At 38.1% G+C, this 22053-nt stretch overlaps 1 protein-coding gene across 1 annotated transcript in view; it reads left to right on the forward strand.

Annotated features, from left to right (window-relative positions):
* Window positions 1–22053, forward strand: part of LOC311304831 (uncharacterized protein) — a 41193-nt gene that overhangs the window by 9232 nt on the left and 9908 nt on the right. Inside the window, exons 3-7 of the mRNA XM_084432140.1 lie at window positions 8487–8660; window positions 8751–8924; window positions 9015–9188; window positions 9277–9450; window positions 9541–9714. Coding sequence (XP_084288266.1) covers window positions 8487–8660; window positions 8751–8924; window positions 9015–9188; window positions 9277–9450; window positions 9541–9714 — 870 coding nt within the window. The remainder of the gene's footprint in view (window positions 1–8486; window positions 8661–8750; window positions 8925–9014; window positions 9189–9276; window positions 9451–9540; window positions 9715–22053) is intronic.

Here is a 22053-nt window from a genome sequence, read left to right on the forward strand (position 1 = left end):
GAGCTCGGTCACTCGGGAGGAGCTCAGAGTAGAGCCGCTGCTCCTCCACATCATGAGGGGTCAGCTGAGGTTCCGGATGCCTCCTGGACACCTTTCCGGGAAGGTGTTCCGGGCACGTCCCACTGGGAGGAGACCCCGGGGAAGACCTAGGACACACTGGAGGGACTATGTCATCCAGCTGGCCTGGGAACGCCTCGGTGTCCCCCCGGAAGTGCTGGAGGAAGTGTCTAGAGAGAGGGAAGTCTGGGCATCTCTGCTTAGACTGCTGCCCTCGCGACCCGGCCCCGGATAAGCGGAATATGAATGTATGTTCAGAAGTTATACAAGAGCAACAACGGAAAATGTTCAGGCACAGGCTGTAAATAAAAAAGATTTGCACTTTGTTACACAATGGTGTATTGACTTTTTTCTGTGAATACAGACCCAGTGTCCACATATGTGGACATCATTTTTTTTCAAAAAGTGCTTCATGTTCAAAGATAATATCTGGTTATTATATGTATTGGTCCCTCCTAACCCCAAAAAGCTAGAAGAAATCTAAAATGCACGCCAAACCAACGCTCGGGTCTTAGGAGGTTAAAGGAGCCACGCGCCATATTTAGCAATACTGAAAAATCACCATATAACCATAGAAACATGACATCTCAAATAAAAGAAATCAACATTAAAAGAATAAATTAAATGAAATATTAAAAGAATAATATATTCCAGAATAATAAATGAGTATGTAAATATAACAAATTATAATAACAAAGAGAGAGATCTTGAGTGAAATTAATAAATAAATATAACACCTGTTACATGCGCACACAACATATTCCAGCATTGCAAACTTGACATCGCAGCCTGTTCATTATCAAAATAAAATGGTCAACCTAACATAAGAAATTACACTACTCAGTTTAAATAGTCAGTAATACCATTCGTGCCATTCAGCGTGAGCACCGCTCCACTGTGGTGTTTCCAACCACATTTAGCATTCAAGCTAGTGAAGTATGAAGCCTATAATAAATAATAATTTAACATTCAAATACATCACAAATATGGAAGCATTTGGATTCGAATGATAGAGTAAAGGGGGTCGCACATCTGACACGCAGCTCAGCGCCGCGCAGCGCCACATCTTTTAAATTCAAACACATTATTCTCTATGAGTGTACACACACCGCGGCGCCCAGCTACGGCTCAGGACCTTGTTCAAAATGCTGCCGTGCCACAGAGCGCCATTTACATAGATGTACATTTATTTGTCTCAAATCGTCGTTAATGTATACTGACTTCTCCCTGTGCTGCAATATACATTTAGTTTTACATTCATTCACAGAAATCAGCTGCTTGGATGAAAATTGCTGATGTTATCGGATTTTCAGGTGATATTCTCAATTCATTCAGTTAACGGACGCTCTGAGGTAAAGTGAATTCAGACTGCAGTCTTAGCAATGATTGTATATAGTATTGTATTGTACAGTAAGTATTGTATACAGATTGTATACAATCATAACATAGTACAGGCATTATCTTAATTTCATAATGTCCTTAAACATAACAATATTGCTGGCCATAAACTGAGGAAGTGCGCGTCCGATGTGTGATACCTCGAGTTGTCCTAGACGTGGCGCGGCGCTGTGCGTCCGGTGTGCGACCCCCTTAAGGCTACGTGAGCCTAACACCAGTTACTTTCAGTTTCACTTTAAATTATTTTGTTTTAGCTTGTTTGTTATTTACTGATATTTTTTCATTCTTAATTTGAATCCCTATATTTATAGCTAGATCAAATTAGTGCAGAATCAACTTTGCGTTGCGATCGAGTCAAGGATCAAGTGCATGTGCATCATCAAAAGCGATTGTTAAGAAAAGTGCTGAGCTGTATTTTTGTGCTATATAGTGGTTTAAAGTAGAATAAAGTCAAATGCGCATTTAGCCCCTTTTTATAGTATTTAAGTATTCTTATGTTTGGCTTGACTGGGTATAAAGTGTTTTAATTCTACTATATATGGTTTAAAAATGTCTGAGTGCTGCCCTCTTCAGGTTGAACGTGGCTACTGCAGTTGAATTTTCCTTTTTGAAGTTGTGGTGCCCTGTGACGTAAGCAGGTACGAGCTCACCACGCCCTTGCCTACAGAGAGAGATTCTGTTAAACTGTAATAAGCCTTGTGTTTTGTTTAAAACTATCGATTCAGTTATTAATGTTCCGCAACTTGTCTGTGTTGATGCCTCCCCGGCTGTCTGTGAAAACTTTCTAAGCTTTTTTATTGATAAAGTCACTTCCACTAGGGCTGTAATTTCACCTTCTGCCTGAGACCCCTCAGTCTCTGTCCTCTGCTCTGCTGTCTTTGATCAGTTTGAGCCTGTGACTTAGTGTGTGTTACAGGAGATTGTTGGTCATTTGAAGCCCTCGGGTTCTCCACATGATGCTATCCCTCCTCGATTCTTTAAGGAGGTTTTTCCCACTGTAGGACCATCTGTTATTGCAGTTGTTAATAGCAGTCTGTCCTCAGGTGTGGTCCTTGAAATTTTTAAACACACAGTAGTGCAACCTCTGCTTAAAAAACCTGGTCTTGATCCTGCAGATCTTGCAAATTTCAGGCCTATCTCCAAACTACGTTTTCTTTCAAAAATCCTTGAAAAGATCAAATCAAATAATGGCTTTTATTGAAAGACCACAGTATCCTCAAAGTTTTCCAGTCCGGTTTTAAATCTCTACACAGCACATAATCGGCTCTTTTAAAAGTTTTTAACGATATCTATTTAGCTACCGATTCTGGTGACTATAGCCGCATTATAAACCCCGCCCCCATACCAGACTCCTCCCCCTCGCGCGGAGCATACAAACCACCAGGATACCAGCCGTACTCACAGGTACCGACAACGAATCTAGTTTGTGATATTTCAGTGTCAATTCAGTAGGGTTGGGTACCGTTCACATTTTAACCGGTGCCGGTACCCAACGGTACCTTTTTCCGATAATTTAGGCATGTTTACCTCAATAACTGTAAAGAAGTCATTTGTAGAAGTGTTATTGACATAATGCCAGAGCTGCTTTGGTCGCTGTCTGCCATTGTCTGTGATGCTTGAATATTAATAAAAACAACCTTCTTTTTTATGAAATTTAACTTCTTTTTTTTTTGTCAAACAACATGCGGCTCAACTGAGCTCTATACTGTTAAAATTACAACATAGAAGAAAAAGTGTGATTATTCCTTAAAAAATACATTTTTGATCATTTATTATTATTAGTGTTGGTGTTATTAATATTAAATTAAGATATCTAAATTCTACTATAGAACAGTAATATATTATCAAGTTAAAACGGGTTGTGGTGAAGACCTTTGAGTTTCCGTGTGTTAATGATATAACGATAGTTTTTCTTAAATGAAACCGTAAAATGCTGATGAACTTCAGTGACTCTCAGAGCGGCTCTGGAAATGAAGTTCATGCATTCATGTTCTCATAAAGTGAGACTGAGAAACACCGCAAGCGTCGCGCGTGCTTCAGTGTGTGTGTGTGTGTGTGTGTGTGTGTGTGTGTGTGTGTGTGTGTGTGTGTGTGTGTGTGTGTGTGTGTGTGTGTGTGTGTGTGTGTGTGTGTGTGATAAATGAAACTCATTCACACAGAGACTGATTATGTAGGATTCGTATTTAAATAGTCTTAAGGTCCAACATTTTCGGACTCGGTGTGCAATAGGGGTGGGAATCTCTAGGCACCTCACGATTCGATTCGATTACGATTTAGAGGGTAACGATTATCGATGCATCTTCTTTTTTTTTTTTCTTTTTTTTGACTACTTGGTACTTTTAAAGCAAAGTATTTATGATGGACCATAAAGAACTTGTGGACTTGCGCATATTCTGAATAATTAGTAACATACAAAGCCGCTCTTATACACAATTAAATAATAAAGAGTTATGACTTGAAATGTTTGCTGTATACCACAATCAAAAACAGCTTATACAAAAAAAGTGAATGAACATCTGCAGAGAGCACATTCAAAATGTAACATTATAAACTATGTACATATACTGTGTACTAGGGCTGCAAAATTAATCGAATTTCTAATCGCGATTACGATTATGGATGCCACGATTACGTAATCGTTCAAAGCCGCGAAAAAAAAAAAAAAAAAAATCCACTCTGCGTGCATTTAGAGCATGTTATAAGAGGAGAATCGCAACTACTTCAGAAAACCCAGCACAATAGAAACTACCAGGCAGTGACGTATGTGTACGCTGAAATAAAAAGTCTTTCACCTCAGAAAAACGGACGTTCCTGTCATGTCAGCCATTATAAGCTACTGTGCTCGTAGCACACACTCTTTAATTCCACGCGCAAATGCGGCGGCGCACACTGTAAAATACCAATAAATCACGTTACTGGTATGTCGTGTGTTAGCGGAGAAGGATTTGCATGCAGGGATGATTTTCATTCTATTCACCAGGAGCAGTTTCCATGTTTCATTAACAGTTCGTGTTAATATTGTGTATTCACCATGGTAACTGTCGTTTCAATATTAACCCCAAAATGCCACTTTATTTTCACTTTGTGTTATTTATTATATTTTTAAATGACTGTGGTGGCTCATACCAACATTGTATTAACAAAAGCTAGTTTGGGACTGCTATTTAATAGCTTTAGCATCTATGCCTAATGTTTATTTCTTAGTAGTCTTTACTATTAGTCATATTCTTACAATTTATGTGTATGTTAAGTAAAGGGGGACAGTGTGTGTGTTCACAATTTTTAAGTAAACATGTATAATAATATGTATATATATATATATATATATATATATATATATATATATATATATATATATATATATATATATATATATATTCAATGTAAATTGTGATAATCGTAATTAATAATCGCAAGTACAATTTCAAGGGAATAATCGGCAATTATGATTTTTGTCATAATCGTGCAGCCCCTACTGTGTACTTTCTATTACAATTCTATCTAATAACATGTTAAACAGTACAGTTAGACAGATCGCTAACTAATGAACACAGAGAATGTGAGCATTGTTTGCTCTGGCGTTCTCAGCGCCGTCAAAATAAAGGTCCGTCGCTCCGTCAAAATAAAAGTCGCCGTGCTTGCGTCACTCCCTTACCCCTCCTACCAGTTCCTATGGCCACTTGGCCAGTGCGAACGCAAACAGCAAAAAACGAGTTTGGGGGAGAGTAGTTCATAGAACTGTTTAGAAGTGGACAGTTCCTATAACTAAGTTCCTGTAACTACTTGGTCGGAAAGCGACTTATGTTTTTTGTCATGTAATACGCAATTACGTTGAAAAGGTCACGCTTTTCTGTCCTGACGAAAATTTTCTTTTAGGCTTTTTAATATTAAAACACCCAGGATACGCACTAGGGTTGTGCCGATGGACGATATCATCGTCCATCGTGATGGCTGACCGACATCACGATGGTGAGCCACCATCGTGATGCCACGCCCCTCACCCTGTCAGACCAGCCCAGTCTCACGGCAGTTCGTGTTCGTGTGTACACCAGTGGTTGGGAACCTGGCTCTTAGGCAAAAATCATGTGGCTCGCAAGGTCTCTCACCCTTTACCAACGAACGATAAAAAAATTAAGACGTGCGTGTTCAGTGCTGTTCGCGAGTGTCACGTGTCACCACAGCAATCAACTAACCGCTTACGTTTCTGTGGTAACCTAACAGCTCCTGCACTGGGATTCAAGCAGCCGCTGCTTGTTTAAGGTGATGGCGAAAATCATTTTAGAACAGCACCGAAAATGTAAAAGTAGGCTATATAAACTTTAATATATCCTTTTATTGAAACGGGTGCTTTCCTGTTCAAAGAGACATTTCGAAACATTTCACCCGCTGGCCGCTGGTACTTTCACTTTAGCCGAGAGACCCTTTATGTCCTATAAATGTGTCGTATTGTTGATACTCCGCGCAGATTTCAGTTGACGATTCTGTTTAAAGTTATTAATAATAAAACATGAATGAATGAGAAAGAAAAGAGCAGGATGTGCTTTATATTGAAAAGAAATATTAAAAGCGCGATAAGTCGCGAAAGAGAACTGAATTGTACTGAAAGGATGCTGTGCGCGCGCTCCGAGCGCAACACGGACAAGAATATAGTCTTTGTCTTCGGCTGTGAGCCTAAACGGCCAAATAAACATATAAATATTTCAAAATGCCAAGCCGAGTATTCCCGTGGCGTAAACACAGTAGAAGTGTACTCTCTCTCTCTTCGTGATGGTCAGCGCGATTCCGTAGCATCCCCCCCCCCCCCCACAATATCATCGTCCATCACGATGTTTTACTGTAAACATCGTCAACTGCCAATTTAGGGGACATCGCCCAACCCTAATACGCACACGAAATGGGCATTTTAAACGATAAACCAGGGTTCACCAATCTCGGTCCTGGAGGGTCGCTGTCCTGCAGAGTTTAGCTCCAACCCCATAAACACACCTGAACCAGATAATCAAGGTCTCACTAGGCATACTAGAAACTTTCAAACAGGTGTGTTGGAGCTGGTTGGAGCTAAACTCTGCAGGACAGCGGCCCTCCAGGACCGAGATTGGTGAACCCTGCGATAAACTGACACAAAGATATTTGAATATGTGTATATGGTCCTCCTTCCGCACATTTGTAAACACTGACTCGGTTCTTCCGCCGCGTGACCTTTTCAACGTAATTGCGTATTACGTGACGTCACGAACGCGCATCACAGAACAGAGCAAGGCGAGCATTTGTGCTTATAAAACAAACTTTTTTTATTTATTTTTTTAAATGACCGATCGTTTTGCTAGATAAGACCCTTATTCATCGTCTGGTATCGCTTAAAGCCCTTTGAAGCTGCACTGAAACTGTCATTTGGACCGTGAACTGTTTGGGGCCCATTGAAGTCCATTATATGGACAAAAATCCTGGAATGTTTTCATCAAAAACCTTAATTTCTTTTCGACTGAAGAAAGAAAGACATGGACATCTTGGATGACATGGGGGTGAGTAAATTATCAGCAAAAGTTTTTTTTTTTTAAAGTGAACTAATCCTTTAAGATAGACAGTCAGATTAGAGCAGTAGTTAAAACAAGTTTTCAAACCTGGCAGCGTGTCTTTTAACAGGAACGCGTAAACATGAGCACATTTCCCCCATTTTAGCCTTGCTTCACTGGCTGCTTGTACAGTTCAAGATTAACTTTAAAATTATTTTATTTGTTTTTAAATCGCTAAATGGTCTTGCCCTACCCTACATTTCAGAGCTACTTCATCTTTATACACCCACTCATTCTCTCAGGTCAGCTGATCAACTGCTCCTGTATGACATGCCTCTTACATTTACATTTACATTTATTCATTTAGCTGACGCTTTTATCCAAAGCGACTTACAATTGCTATATATGTCAGAGGTCGCACGCCTCTGGAGCAACTAGGGGTTAAGTGTCTTGCTCAGGGACACATTGGTGTCTCACAGTGGATTCGAACCCGGGTCTCTCACACCAAAGGCATGTGTCTTATCCATTGCGCCACACCACCCCTCTTCAATCTCTCGTTTTAAATCTCTTCTAAAAACCCATATTTTTTCTTTGGCCTTTAACACCAGAGGTTGACTCTTTTTTTTTTTATTGTTTTTATAGTTTGGCTGTTTTTCGTATGTTTTGTTCTTAATTTGTTTTATATTGTATTTTATGTTTTGAATGAGTTATGTATTGTGTTCTGTTTTTGTATATTCTTCTGTACAGCACTTTGGTCTACTTTGGTCGTTTTATTGGTGCTGTAAAAGGGTTTAAGCATTTTTTTATGATTTAGTGTAGACAGACAATTTTTGGAAACCACTAGTGTGGACTGAGAGCATTTTGAAAAGTAAATGCTGTTTTTAAATTGTGGCTTTTCAATTTGAACACTGTAGGAGCTAAAATAGGATTACTTTGTGTACATGTTATAATTCAGTATCTCATATAATGTTACTGTGAGTTGACCCCATCTAGGGGTTGAAGTTGGAGACTCAAGGCCTCTGGGGATAATGGACCTGTGACTTCACCTGGGGGTGTGGTCAGAGCCGAAAGTGACAGTCTTTGACCTCATGGCCCAACTCCATGTGAAACAGATTCTATCTACTTTATATCTTGACAGTCCTTTATTAACTTGAAATTTTGTAATTTACTTTTTTGTAATAGATACTACCTCAGTTTAGAATAACTATGCTATGGACTAGGGAACCCTATGGACAGTGAGTGTCAAGCTGTTCATCCACCAATATGGACTACTTCTCCACAACGACCACATATTTCACAATATTTGACTTTATTTTATCTTTGTATTGCCAATTATTTATTCATCTGTTTTTCTAGTTTTTAAAGTGCTACTGCTGCCCCTTTATAGAAAAGCACCCTGAACCCAAACTTATTGTGCAGTATTTACTCTCTTCTAGTCTTGTTGGCTGTAATCTCACTAGTCAGGATTGTGAAATTGTGTCATCAGCTCTGATCAGATCTGACTGTGTGTGTCTGTAGGTTGTCTGGCTGTATGGTGACAGAGGAAGGCTGTGGTTATGTGTCTTCAGCTCTGAGTTCAAACCCATCACACCTGCGAGAGCTGGATCTGAGTAACAATGACCTGCAGGATTCAGGAGTGAAGATTATTTCTGATGGACTGAAAAGCCCAAACTGTCAGCTGCAGATACTAAGGTATTTAAGAACATATGAGAGATTATTTACAGTCTGCCACTCATAATGTCAATGTGTGTTTGTAGATGATCTGACTGTGTGTGTCTGTAGGTTGTCTGGCTGTATGGTGACAGAGGAAGGCTGTGGTTATGTGTCTTCAGCTCTGAGTTCAAACCCATCACACCTGAGAGAGCTGGATCTGAGTAACAATGACCTGCAGGATTCAGGAGTGAAGATTATTTCTGATGGACTGAAAAGCCCAAACTGTCAGCTGCAGATACTGAGGTATTTAAGAACATATGAGAGATTATTTACAGTCTGCCACTCATAATGTCAATGTGTGTTTGTAGATGATCTGACTGTGTGTGTCTGTAGGTTGTCTGGCTGTATGGTGACAGAGGAAGGCTGTGGTTATGTGTCTTCAGCTCTGAGTTCAAACCCATCACACCTGCGAGAGCTGGATCTGAGTAACAATGACCTGCAGGATTCAGGAGTGAAGATTATTTCTGATGGACTGAAAAGCCCAAACTGTCAGATGCAGATACTGAGGTATTTAAGAACATATGAGAGATTATTTACAGTCTGCCACTCATAATGTCAATGTGTGTTTGTAGATGATCTGACTGTGTGTCTGTAGGTTGTCTGGCTGTATGGTGACAGAGGAAGGCTGTGGTTATGTGTCTTCAGCTCTGAGTTCAAACCCATCACACCTGCGAGAGCTGGATCTGAGTAACAATGACCTGCAGGATTCAGGAGTGAAGATAATTTCTGATGGACTGAAAAGCGCAAACTGTCAGCTGCAGATACTGAGGTATTTAAGAACATATGAGAGATTATTTACAGTCTGCCACTCATAATGTCGATGTGTGTTTGTAGATGGTCTGACTGTGTGTGTCTGTAGGTTGTCTGGCTGTATGGTGACAGAGGAAGGCTGTGGTTATGTGTCTTCAGCTCTGAGTTCAAACCCCTCACACCTGAGAGAGCTGGATCTGAGCTACAATCACCCAGGAGAATCAGGAGTCAAGCTATTCTCTGACAAACTGGAGGATCCAAACTGCTCACTGCAGATACTCAAGTATGTGGGACAATAAGAGGCCCGGTTTACACCTGGTATTAAGATCTATCTCAGGTGATCTGACCACAAGTTGGTTACTCTCATTTGGATGTAGAGCTATTCCAGCGTTATGGATGTGACATTTACAGTCAAAACTTGAAATATAAATTCTCATAGAAAGTATTAATTACCAATATATTGAATAGGGCTGTCAAGTGGTTAAAACTTTTAATCTGATTATTAACATGATGTGGCAATTAATTAATCTAACCATCTTATTAATTAATCAAATTAATTGCAGATTAGTCGCACATCAAGTCATTGTGTAAAGCATCAAATAGACATTACAAAAAGTAGCTTCAGAAAGAAATATGTGATTCAGCATAGAATTTATTACACATACATTTTTGGACGATGAGGTTGAGTAAATGATGACAGAATTTTCATTTTTGGATGAAGTATACCTTTAATGTTTTTTTTTTTATAATATGGAAATATGAATTATTATTTTTTTAATGAAATTATACTCTAAATAAGAAACTAAAACTGCCAGTAGGTGGCGGTAAATGTCTTAATGATTAAGTCATTGAATTTGTCACTTTTCCTAAGCGTGGTGCAGGCAAGATGAACATCAACAAGGAAAACCTAAACCAAACTCAGAACAAACCTTAACGAGAACCGACAACAGAAGACTGAAACACAGGCAGATAATGTATATACTGGGAGAAAACAAAGAGAACTTAGGCTACAGCTGAAAACAATGACTAATCAAATTAGAAACAATGGTGACAAATAAACGAGCTTACTGAGGTAGGGTAATGGTGAAAACAAAGTCCAAATACAATGAACTGTTACAGAATCATTCATTCATTCGTTTCATTCAAACGGCTGAATCATTCAGGAATGAACCATCTTTATAATTGGTCCATTGAATCATTGGTTCATCCGATTCGTCCAAAGCGTGGTTTCAGAAATGAAACGCCACTGTCACGGTGTCAAGTCACCTTCATTTATATAGTGCTTTTAACAATATAGATTGTTTTAACCCTTAGGGGTCTAAGGTGTTTTAGGGGTCCTTGAGTTGTTTTGACATGTTCTGACATTTGTGCTTTTTTTAGTTGCTTATAAACATATTAATGGCAAAGGTGTAATTACACTCTATTCAGCACAAACAGGGCTACCATAATATGTGAGCAACATGTATGGACATGTTTGTATTTTTGAGAGAATAATGTTTATTGGCATGGTTATTGAAAAAACTCAGATTCTTTCTGAAATAGTCACTTAGAGGGAACTACTAGAAAGTATGCGAGGACAAAAGAAATATATATGTATCTCACTCTTTCATTTATTTAGAATATAGTTAACAATCCAAATATAAATGAAAGTCAAGTCATCTTCATTTATTTAGCGTGTTTAACAATGTAGATTGCTCCAAAGCAGCTTTACAGTGATAATAGGAAATTAAAGTAACAGAGATTGTTTTGGCTTTAAAGCAGCTCTAGAATAAAGTTATTGTCCAGCTAAAGTTAGTTTTGATTGATTCATTTCCGTCGCAACGATCATTAGTTATTAACTCGGGCCGCTAACACGTGTAGGATTTGAAGGCGAACCAAACACAAATGAATCTTCCAGGTGATTCGTTCAAACATAATTCCACACAGAACTCAACACTCCAGACCCCAAATCACCAATCCAGAACCATAAACTCCAGGCTCCAGCCAGCCTACGCTAAACAACGATAACCCCCAGCTAAGAACTTTATGGCCATGCAAGCTTCAAAGAGATGAGTCCAACTAAAGGAAGAAAGTTGTCAATGTTAGATAGTTTGTAAAAGACTGATTGGTTCAGAGATGGCAAAGCTCAGGGCCCGACCAAGATAGCGGCAAAGGTTGCTTGATCCCACGACAGATATACAAAACAGACCTCCTTCTTCTTAAATACCTCTGAACGACCCCAGGGTTGAAATCTCTTATAACCACAGATACTGAGACTTTACATATTTTTATTTACATATTACATTTTTTAAAACTGAATGCTAGTAAGACTGAAGTCCTGCTCATCGGCTCAAAATCTTCTCTCTCAAAACAGCAAAACCTAAATTTAACCATAGATGAGATCACGGTCCCTCTGTCAACGCAAGTCAAAAGCCTTGGTGTCATTCTGGACAGTTCCCTTTCATTCAAATCTCAGATAAAATCACTTACCCGGACTTCTTTCTTTCACCTCCGAAATATCTCCAGGCTTAGACCTTCATTGACACAAGCCAGCACTGAAACCCTAATTCATGCCCTTATCACGTCACGTCTGGATTATTGCAACTCCCTTCTCATCGGTCTCCCTTCCAAGCTGATAAATAGACTTCAACTTATTCAGAACTCTGCCGCTCGAATCCTCACTGGTATCAGACCATCAGAACACATTACACCTATCCTTATCTCTTTACACTGGCTCCCTGTGCACTTCCGTATTGATTTTAAGACCCTTCTCATCACTTACAAAGCACTTCATAATCTTGCACCCAGCTACATTTATGACCTCCTATCAGGATATGTTCCTACACGTTCCCTCCGCTCTTCCTCGACTGGCCTCCTTGTCACCCCCAAATTCCGCCTCTCTACCATGGGGGCAAGGGCCTTCAGTTGCACTGCTCCAAGACTTTGGAATGCCCTCCCCTCCCGCATTCGACAGGCAGACACAGTCACTTCATTTAAAAAATTGCTAAAGACCTATCTCTTTAAGAAAGCTTTTAATCTTTAAAACTTTTCATTTCTACATCGCCATAGTAACTCTCCTGACACTCTTTATAGTGCTTTCTTCTGGCGTTCTTAGCACTTTTCTGATTTGTCTTATTTGTATCATGTATTAGCCTACAATGAATTTTAATATATTTTAATTTCTTTATTCTTTTATGTCCTCCGAAACACGTAAGATGTCCTTGGGTATTTAGAAAGGCGTCGGCCAAATAAAATGTATTATTATTATTATTATTATTATATCAAAATACATAAATTCATCCCAAAACCATTCTTGACTGACTTATAATCAAACATCGTATACTACATAATTTTATATTGTGTCTACAACCTACATATCGTCGCTGTCCGATGAAAACCGCGTATGTCCATTTTGCCGATTTTGAGATTTTTCGACGGATAGAATGTCCAGGTTCATTTCCATATACAGTATGCTTCACATATCTAAATGACCAATGAAAAGTTGTGAAATCATGTCATCTGATTTCCACGTATATCCATTTGGTGTCAAAGCTGTCAATCACGCCGCGTATCTCCCGCTCTGTGGAGGCATCTCGCCGGTCTAAGCGTCTCTGGAAGCTCCGCATTGGATAGCCGAATAATTCTGTGAGGTAAAGTATCAGCAAACGTTTGTTTTTGACAACTGTTCAAGTTCATTATATATTCGCAATATATTCACAACTGTTATTTACCGGTAAATGGTCTAGACGAAGTAATTGTCACTGTTTATTGTGGAGATGTTAACGCACGGGTCTGTTAACTTAAGCAATACTATAGTCTAATATTTTTCTGACTAATAAATTACTGACACAGTAAAGGGTAGATTTAAATAAAGAATAACGAATTTTAAATAAAGAAAAACATAATTTAAATAAAGAAAAAAACTAAATTTAAAAAAAAGAAAAAATGAAATTTAGCCTAATAAAGAAAAAACAAAATTTAAATAAATAAAAATGACATTTAAATAAAGAAAAAACGAAAATTAAATAAAGAAAAACCCGAAATTTAAATAAAGAAAAACGAAATTTAAATAAAGAAAAATAAAATTAAGTTAAATTAAAAACGAGATTAATTTAGATTGATAACGGCTAAAAAGGCTATAGCCATGTTGGGTCAGTGTACTTTTTCGTTCATTCATTATTCTATTTCGGAATGAAAGATGAAATGTAAAAAAAAAGGGTGCAGCTTGTTGTTTTTTTTTGTTTTTTTTTTGTTTAAAAGAAAAAAAACAGAAATGGCTGTTTTTTTTTTTGTACATAGCATAGCCTACTTTGTTATGATTTTAGTATCATGATTAATAAATGCACGCACAATTATCCGTGAACTTGATTTGAAGCCTTTCAACTTGTTTGTGCAAAATTCAGAATTAAATGAATGTGCAGCAATTTGTACAAATAGAGTCTGTAGGTCTACTACTATACTGTTGAAAGTATGAAAAGTGAACAGCACGAGTAATAGGATGCCACATTTGAGACGGGTCAGACATGATTTTGACCACTTCATCAAGTTTTGTTTTGTGAATTTTGAAAGTGAATTTCGTTTTGTATAAATTGTATCTTATTTTTAATAAATTTTTCATCAGCCAATTGCCTGTAGTGGATTTAATATATAAGCAGCAAATATATAGCAGACAATATAATCATGGAGGCGCCCGCGCGGTCACTTGCATTGCACGTTAAGCGCATCTCATCCTAACTTAACGAAACTCAGTGTATGCCTCACACAGACATGAGAATGACATCCAATACACAAAGCTTGAAAATTCTTTAAACAAAATAATTCAAAACGAAAAGAAAAAGGCTACTCTCTGATTATGTATGATTATCATAGCCTAGCCTATTTTGTGAATTGTTCATTCCCGGTTGGCATTGGCACACATTTTGCTGCCCTTACAAAAGTGCCGCTCTAGGCAATTGCCTAGTTCGCCTATAGGCTGGTCAGCAATGAGTGTATTTATTCATTGTCCCTTCATATATCATATGAAGTTTGCAAGAGACATTTAAACTGAGACGTATTTAATAAACTGAGCGTAGCCTATTCATCTGTCAATATGAAACGCGACTTGGCCATTCTAATGATCGGAAGAACGCGTATCGACCACCGTTACTGTAAAATATGCACGTATGTCCATTTAAACTCGATTTTGGTCAAATGTGGACTATATCATTACACGGGCAAGAATATGGTTACATTTAAAGATGCCGTACCAAGTATGACAACGCTACGTTCAACTGCTTTTGAAATTATGGTGTTTTTTTCACTTCCTGAAAAGTAACCGTTTTGGACATACGTGAGTTTCATCGGGCAGCGACGATATGTGTCTTATGCTTAGATCACATATAAGTCATGTAATTGTTATAACTATTAGATGTTTGAATGAAAGTGTGTCTTGTTTCCTATCAGTGGGATCGTATGTTCACAATTATGAAGATGGCTTGATTGAAATCTGTGTAAAATGTTTCGTAATCTTATACTAGTAATGATGTCTAAACTGTGGCCTCTGTACACTCTGCTAGAGCTGTAGAGTAAAGAGATCACAGATAACACATGATTTACGATGAGAAGTGAAGAAAATGCCATCTCTCAAATAAAGACAGTGCCTAATTGGTCAGAACTCATACAGGAGGCTGGACAAACATTTGAGTTTAAAATCTTAGGTCCAGGGGGGAGTTTTTGCTAGAGAAGATTCCAGAATGCATCCAGACAGACGTGTAACCATGAAGACGAGCAGACGAAAGAACCCAAATCAAGCTCAGAAGAACATGGGTTAAACAGCTTCATTCAAGCCATCTAACTTCTCTGGTCTCAATTCTCTTTCTCTTACTTTTCATTTCTGTATTTTACGCTGACAAAGGGAATCCCCAAAAGGAACGCAAAGACAAGCAAGTAGCCTCCAGACTCTTAGCTGAACTGCCGCATTGATATAAATGTAATAACCCGCCTAAGAAACGATAGAAGGGTTAAATTAATGATTGATGGTTCGTTCAGGTCATGTCTTATAAGTGCATATAGAAACTTGGGATTTCATCATCTCACTCTTAAAACTCATTCTTTCCTCACTCTCTATCTTTCTGCAACTCGTATGAATGTGTATGTGTGTGTTTGTGTTAGATATTAGTTTTATGTGTTAGAATAATCAGTAAAGTCTTGTTTGTATTTTAAAGATAATTGTTCTTGTGTTATGTGCTTACGAATTTAATGTCTTAAACTGCTGATCTAAGTTACCTTGCTAATAAATAGTGTTGCACTATAGTTTGGATATGTATATCCGCTGCAGAGCTGATAGTTATGGCCGGTTCAAATGAATGCATCATAAATTAATAATTCCCTTTGAGCTAAATTGACTTGTCAGACACCTACACACGACACCATTTTAACAGAAAACTCTTAAGTTCTCTCTACTCAAACTTTAAAAAAGCGAACCTGTGAGAACGCAGATGGCGTGCACATGCGCATTACGAGTTCAGTCTATAGGTATGCGCGTTTGAATATATGTGCGCAGGCGTGTAGTCCTTCCCTACAAACCAACCCTCAACAAACTACTTGTCTGGCTTTAAAGTTTATAATACAGAATTTTTATCGCTTCCACGTAGGCTTGGCACGATAGTCGGTGTTACCGGTGTTACACGGTGTTCAGTCGCAACACCGGTTTCATCACTTGCCCACCGCAATTATCCGTATCCGTATTTTCTGTCACCAGTTGACTAGCGTTGTATGATCACGCTCAACCATTCAATCGCGACAAAACAAGAGACCGCGCTGAAAGTCCTGCCTATTACACACACGTGCGCACACATGGAAAAGACGCGCGTCAGTATCGAGTTCTCTTTTCGGCCTTGAACAAAACATAACACATACACAAATTATGCCAAAATGTCCGTTTTGTTGTTGTGTTTTTCATGAATAATAACGAATAATAACGAACCCACCATTCAAAACACTGTGGTTGAATCCGAAATCGCGCCCTATACCCTCAAATCGGGCGTTATTGTATTCAAAATGATCTCAAGCAGTGAAAAATAGAGGGCACTGACAACGCGCTGAAAGACAGGACCGAGCAGCTAATATTTAATATGAAACAAACTCTCAACTTTCAAATTTGGTCAGTCAAACAAAAATAAAATAGGCCTACCGTTTTTTGGCTCTTTAATGTGTCGTGACAGATTGCCTCAGTTAAAGCCAAGTTCAAATCCACCGAAGTTAATCAATAACTCTTCTGACTGCTGTGTCGCACAAAAATGGTGGAATTTGATTGGTCAGATCGCATGTCAATCAAACTCAATACGAACGATGAATTGACGCCATGTAAAAAAAAAAATTACATCACTCTAACACCCCCTACCCCCACGATGAAACCGGTAATACCGGTGTTGTCACAATTCGATTAACCGGTGGGAGAATATTATCACCGTCACATCTCTACTTCCACGTAATTATCCCAACAACGCTTTATCTGTAGAGAGGTAAAGGGAGTGGGGGGGGGAGGCCTTCACGGGGGAGAGACTAGTTGACACTTCAGGACTGCGTTGTCGTCGCGTCCAGGCGAAGGTCCTTCATCAGTTCTGGATACGGCCTGGATCCTGAGTGTGCTCGTTGTACCACGGCGTTGGACTATTTTCTTTAATCTTCATTAAGCGCAAAGGAGCAACTGTGTCTTTAATGCTGGAAAAGAGAGAGTTAAAAGTTTCGCAATATTGTTTCTTCTAAGCTATCCGGGATGCTGAGATGATGAAACTGATCAGGAAGTTCATTAATAAAGCAATCTTCAGTGGCAGAAGTGATAAGTCTAACATATTTGTAACATGAAGTTTACACAAGACTAGATAATGATCTGAGATGTCATCGCTCTGCTGCAGAATTTCAACGGCATCAACACTGATTCTGTGTGATAATATTAGATCTAGAGTGTGATTACGAGAATGAGTAGGTCCTGACACGTGTTGTCTAACACTGTTGTTGTTCAGAATGTTTTTAAATGCCAATCCCAATGCATCTTTTAAAATTTTAACATCTTTAACATCTTATTAAAATCACCAAAAATGATGACTTTATCTGCAGCCAGTACTAACTCTGATAGAAAGTCAGCAAATTCTTTGATAAAGTCTGTATGGTGCCCTGGTGGCCTGTATACAGTAGCCAGCACAAATCTCAAACGTGATTTATCATTTATACTATATATTGATACATTAAACACCAAAACTTCAAAAGAATTATATTTGAAACTAGACTTCTCAGTAATTCTGAAGATATTACTATAAATTACAGCAACACCTCCCCCTTTGCCCTTCAGACGAGGCTCATGTTTATAACAGTAATCTTGCAGGGTGGACTCATTTAAAGTAATATAATCATTTGGTTTTAGCCAGGTTTCTGTCAAACACAGCACATCTAGATTATTATCTGAAATCATATCATTAACAATAAGTTCTTTTGACGTAAGGGATCTAATATTCAGCAACCCAAGCTTTAGCATTTGCTCGTCTGTATTATATCTGTTTTTTATTTGTTGAACATCAATTACATTTTTACCCTTAGATGAGTTTAGGAGTTTTTTGTATTTCCTAATTCAGGGAACAGACACAGTCTCTATATGATGATATCTAGGTGAAAGAGGCTCTATGTGATGGGATTTATCTGACCTTGGTGACGCGAGGCCGCTAGCAGATGGTCGGTTTAGCCAGTCTGTCTGCTTCCTGACCTGAGCCCCAGATTGTCATGTTTGAGCTCTAAGACTATGTGCCATATTACTAGAGAAAAGAGCAGTAATTAACTTCTGATTTATTGAACTGTTATATATAATCAGTATTGCACGTCCACTCGTACTATTCTGGACAGAAAAACAGTACCTGTGTGATATTTTGCATTAAATGGACAGCCCTAATATTAAATCATCTGTTTATATTTTTTCTAAACCCCTGAAAATAGAAAGATATCAGTCTATAATGGTGTTTTATATTTTAGGTGAGGGAAGTGAAGGGAAAGATGAAGGGGAAAAGAGTAATAATCAAAACAGAAGAACGAATGATTAAAACTAATACATACATCATCATTTTCAATAAGCCGATACTTCCAGAAAGAATTTGAATTGAGTATCTAAGTGTTTCTGTGGACTATTAGTACCCAACCTTCTGCAGTGTTTCAATTGTCAAAAGTACTGACACAGATATACGTTTCTGATACAACTATAATAATATGTTGATAAAAAAAAAAAAGTACGGACACGGGTCCAATAGCTGCAACAACACACACATCTGTTGTAACTGTGGTGAGGAAGGCCATGACTAGGAGAGTTGTGAAATACCATCTAAATGTTGTCATTGCACAGGTGATCATTCAGCTGCATCAAAACTGTGTCCCATGTGGATCAAAGAAAAGGAGATACAGAAGGTCAGATGTACAAAGAGGATCAGATGTACAAAGAGGATCAGTTACCCCGAAGCAAAGAAAATGGTGGCGGCTGCCCATATTTTCATTTTGAATAAATATTTAACCTAGATTAAAATAGAAAACCATAGATTGCCTTTTGGATATTACCTGAATGCATAGAGATAAACCCCAGACTGTAAACTATAGTAATCTTCTCTCAAGGATCTTCATCTCAATCAGAGTTCAACAACTGAGAATCAAAAGGCAAATAAAAGAACAAAGGCAAGATCTTCACAATCAAAAGAAGAAACTTCAAAGGCAAGACAAATTAAAGATGTGGAAATGAAAGAGAGTGAGCACTATAGTAGAAGCCTATCTCCTAAAGGCAGATTTAGGACAACTGGTCCTACTCTTCCTAATCGCTAATGGAAAACTCTATCATCCAATAGAAGTGTCGTGGTGTCAGGGCTAATTTTACAAAGTTGTAGCATTTAATTGCAGTTATTTGTCCTCTTGTTGTATGTCTTCAGGAGAAACAATTACATCAATTTTACTATTTCTAATACCTTTGGTGCCAATAACAAGCAGGCTTCTGGTGGTTCTGCCATTTCAATAAGATATTATGTGATTCATAGTCATCAATATTAACAGCAATCTACAGGTGACAGGAGTACGATTGACACTGCAGAAAACCAGTACAGTTCCTCTTCTGTGATCCACATGGGACACTGCACAGGGGATCATTCCACTGCATCAAAACAATGACAACATTCTGATGTTTTTCACCACAGTTACAGCAGACGTGTGTGTGTTGTTCTATTTACGTTCCTCCTGAATTTGACACACATGGACCTGGATCACCTTGTCGCTCTGTCGCTCATCTCCTTTTATTCTCATGGGAGATTTGAATTGCCACAACTTTCTGTGGGGCCATAATCATTGCAATACAAAAGGAAAGACGATTGAAGATTTTATAGATAACCATACCTTTCATCTTTTAAATAACGGATCAAATACTCATTTACATCCGGGACATGGAACATACTCTGCAATCGACTTGACAATTTGTCAGCCTGAACTTTTTTTTAGACCTATCATGGAAAGTTTATCATGATCTTTTGGAAAGTGACCATTTCCCAATCATTGTAACCATTAAAGGAAGAGAGGAAGACACAAAAGTACAAAGATGGCAAATTAAAAAAGCAGTATCAGTTTCAAACTCTTTGTTATGAGAGATTTACACGCTTTCCGAAAGACAGCCCAGGTGCTGTGCAGAATTTCACAGGAATGCTATAAATCTATAGCAAATTATACTGTCCCAAGAACATCTCTAAACAACAAATCTAGATGGCTTCCATAGTTTGATGAGCAATGTTAGGAAGATATAAAAGAGTGGGAAAAAGCTGAAAGACTACTTCAGACATCCATCAACTGAACATCTTATCAAGATGTGTAGAGCTGGTAAAAAGAAAAGCTGGAGAATATTTGTTTCCAGCATGTCAACAAGTTCTCCATCAAACAAAATATGGAACTTGATATGAAAAATGAAGGGCAAAAACAGTGGTCCTTAAATACAACATCAAACAACATGATTAATCTTGCCTTCAAAACAAGAAATTGCAAGCATTCTAGCAAAAACTTTTAAGAATAATTCATCAATTGAGAACTTTCTGCTTTCTGAAGGAGTAAATTAACTTTAGCTCTAGTAATATAGAGCCATACAACCAGCTTTTCTCAATAGAAGAACTACAATGAGCCCTTAAAAAATCCCACGACAGCTGTTGGACCAAATAAAATTCACTACCAATGTTTAAAGAATCTACCTCACCTTTTTTTGAAAATGCTTAGAAGAGTTTTGAACTCTATCTGGATATCGGAAAGAAATCCCAGCTTCTTGGCATGAATCAGAAATAACACCTATTCCAAAGCCAGGAAAAGACCATTATGATCCCATTAATTATCCTATAGTCCTATAGCTTTAACCAGTTGCTTATGCAAATAAATGGAAAGAATGTTCTTTAGAGTTATATTCATGATGCTTTTATTAGGAGAGAACATGTCAACATTTCTCTGATTTACATATGTGCATTTCAAGACGTTTGACGGCCAAAAAAATGGATAAGAAACAGCTTTAAAACCATGTCGGTGAGCAGTAGATTATTTGTCAATACCTGCTCTCTCCTCATCTCCATCACTCTTTAGTTTCCTCTCAGTCTCCTTATTTTGTCATTTCTTCTCCTCCTAAAGGTAAGCTTTGACTTATTTTTAACTTTGACAACTTATTTCACTGAAGGTACGAACGCTAGGTAATCATTTTTACACTGAAGACTGGATTAACCCTCTGGGGTCTGGGGTCTGAGGTGTTTTCTGTGTTCTGACATGCTCTGACATTTGTGCTTATTTCTGTTACTTGTGACATTTTCATGGCTAAAGTCTGATTACACATTATTGTAGCAGAGTTTGTGCTAAATACAATGGCCCTCATTTATCAAAAGTGCGTACACCAAATTTCCAGCGTACACCTGGCGTACACCCAAAACCACGGTGACTTTGAGATTTATCAATATGGACGTTGGCGTACGGCACGCTCAAATCCTACGCCAGCTCAGGAGGTGGTGTACGCACGTTTTGAGTTAGTGCGGAAATGCGCAGAAAAACAATTCCTAACACCACAAAACGCACTGACAAACTAAAAGATATGATAGCCTATATTATGACCCACTGTAAAAAAAAAACAATATAGTAATTATAAACTCCAGTGTTTATTTTTGTGCAACATGGACTTCAGTGTTTAATTTGTGTGACTTTACCAAAGCATTTGATTTGTAGGCATATGTATTCCTTCAGTTGCGAGCCTGTGCGCTTTACCTGACGTTTCAGGGTTAGGCCCGGCAGGTGCGCACGGACTGGGTTCAGTAATGAAAGGCTTTCAATGACCAAAAAATTATTCAGACTGACAAAATAATAAATAATAATACAAATAATAATAATAACGACATTCTTCTTCTAAATAACAATAAGCGTCATTAATAATAAAAATAATAATAAGAAGAAGAATATTACAAATTGTCATGCAATTATTAATGTGAATGAATGGTACTCCACATCACATCATCATCACTATTGTACACCCCAAATAATACATGTGACGTGAAACGAAATTAAATGCTAATTGTTTCAAAACACGTGCTGTAAAATAATGCATTGTGATAGGTCATTTGCTCATCCAAGTTTCTCT

Source organism: Rutilus rutilus (genome assembly GCF_951802725.1).
Source record: "Rutilus rutilus genome assembly, chromosome: 15".
Lineage (NCBI taxonomy): Eukaryota > Metazoa > Chordata > Actinopteri > Cypriniformes > Leuciscidae > Rutilus > Rutilus rutilus.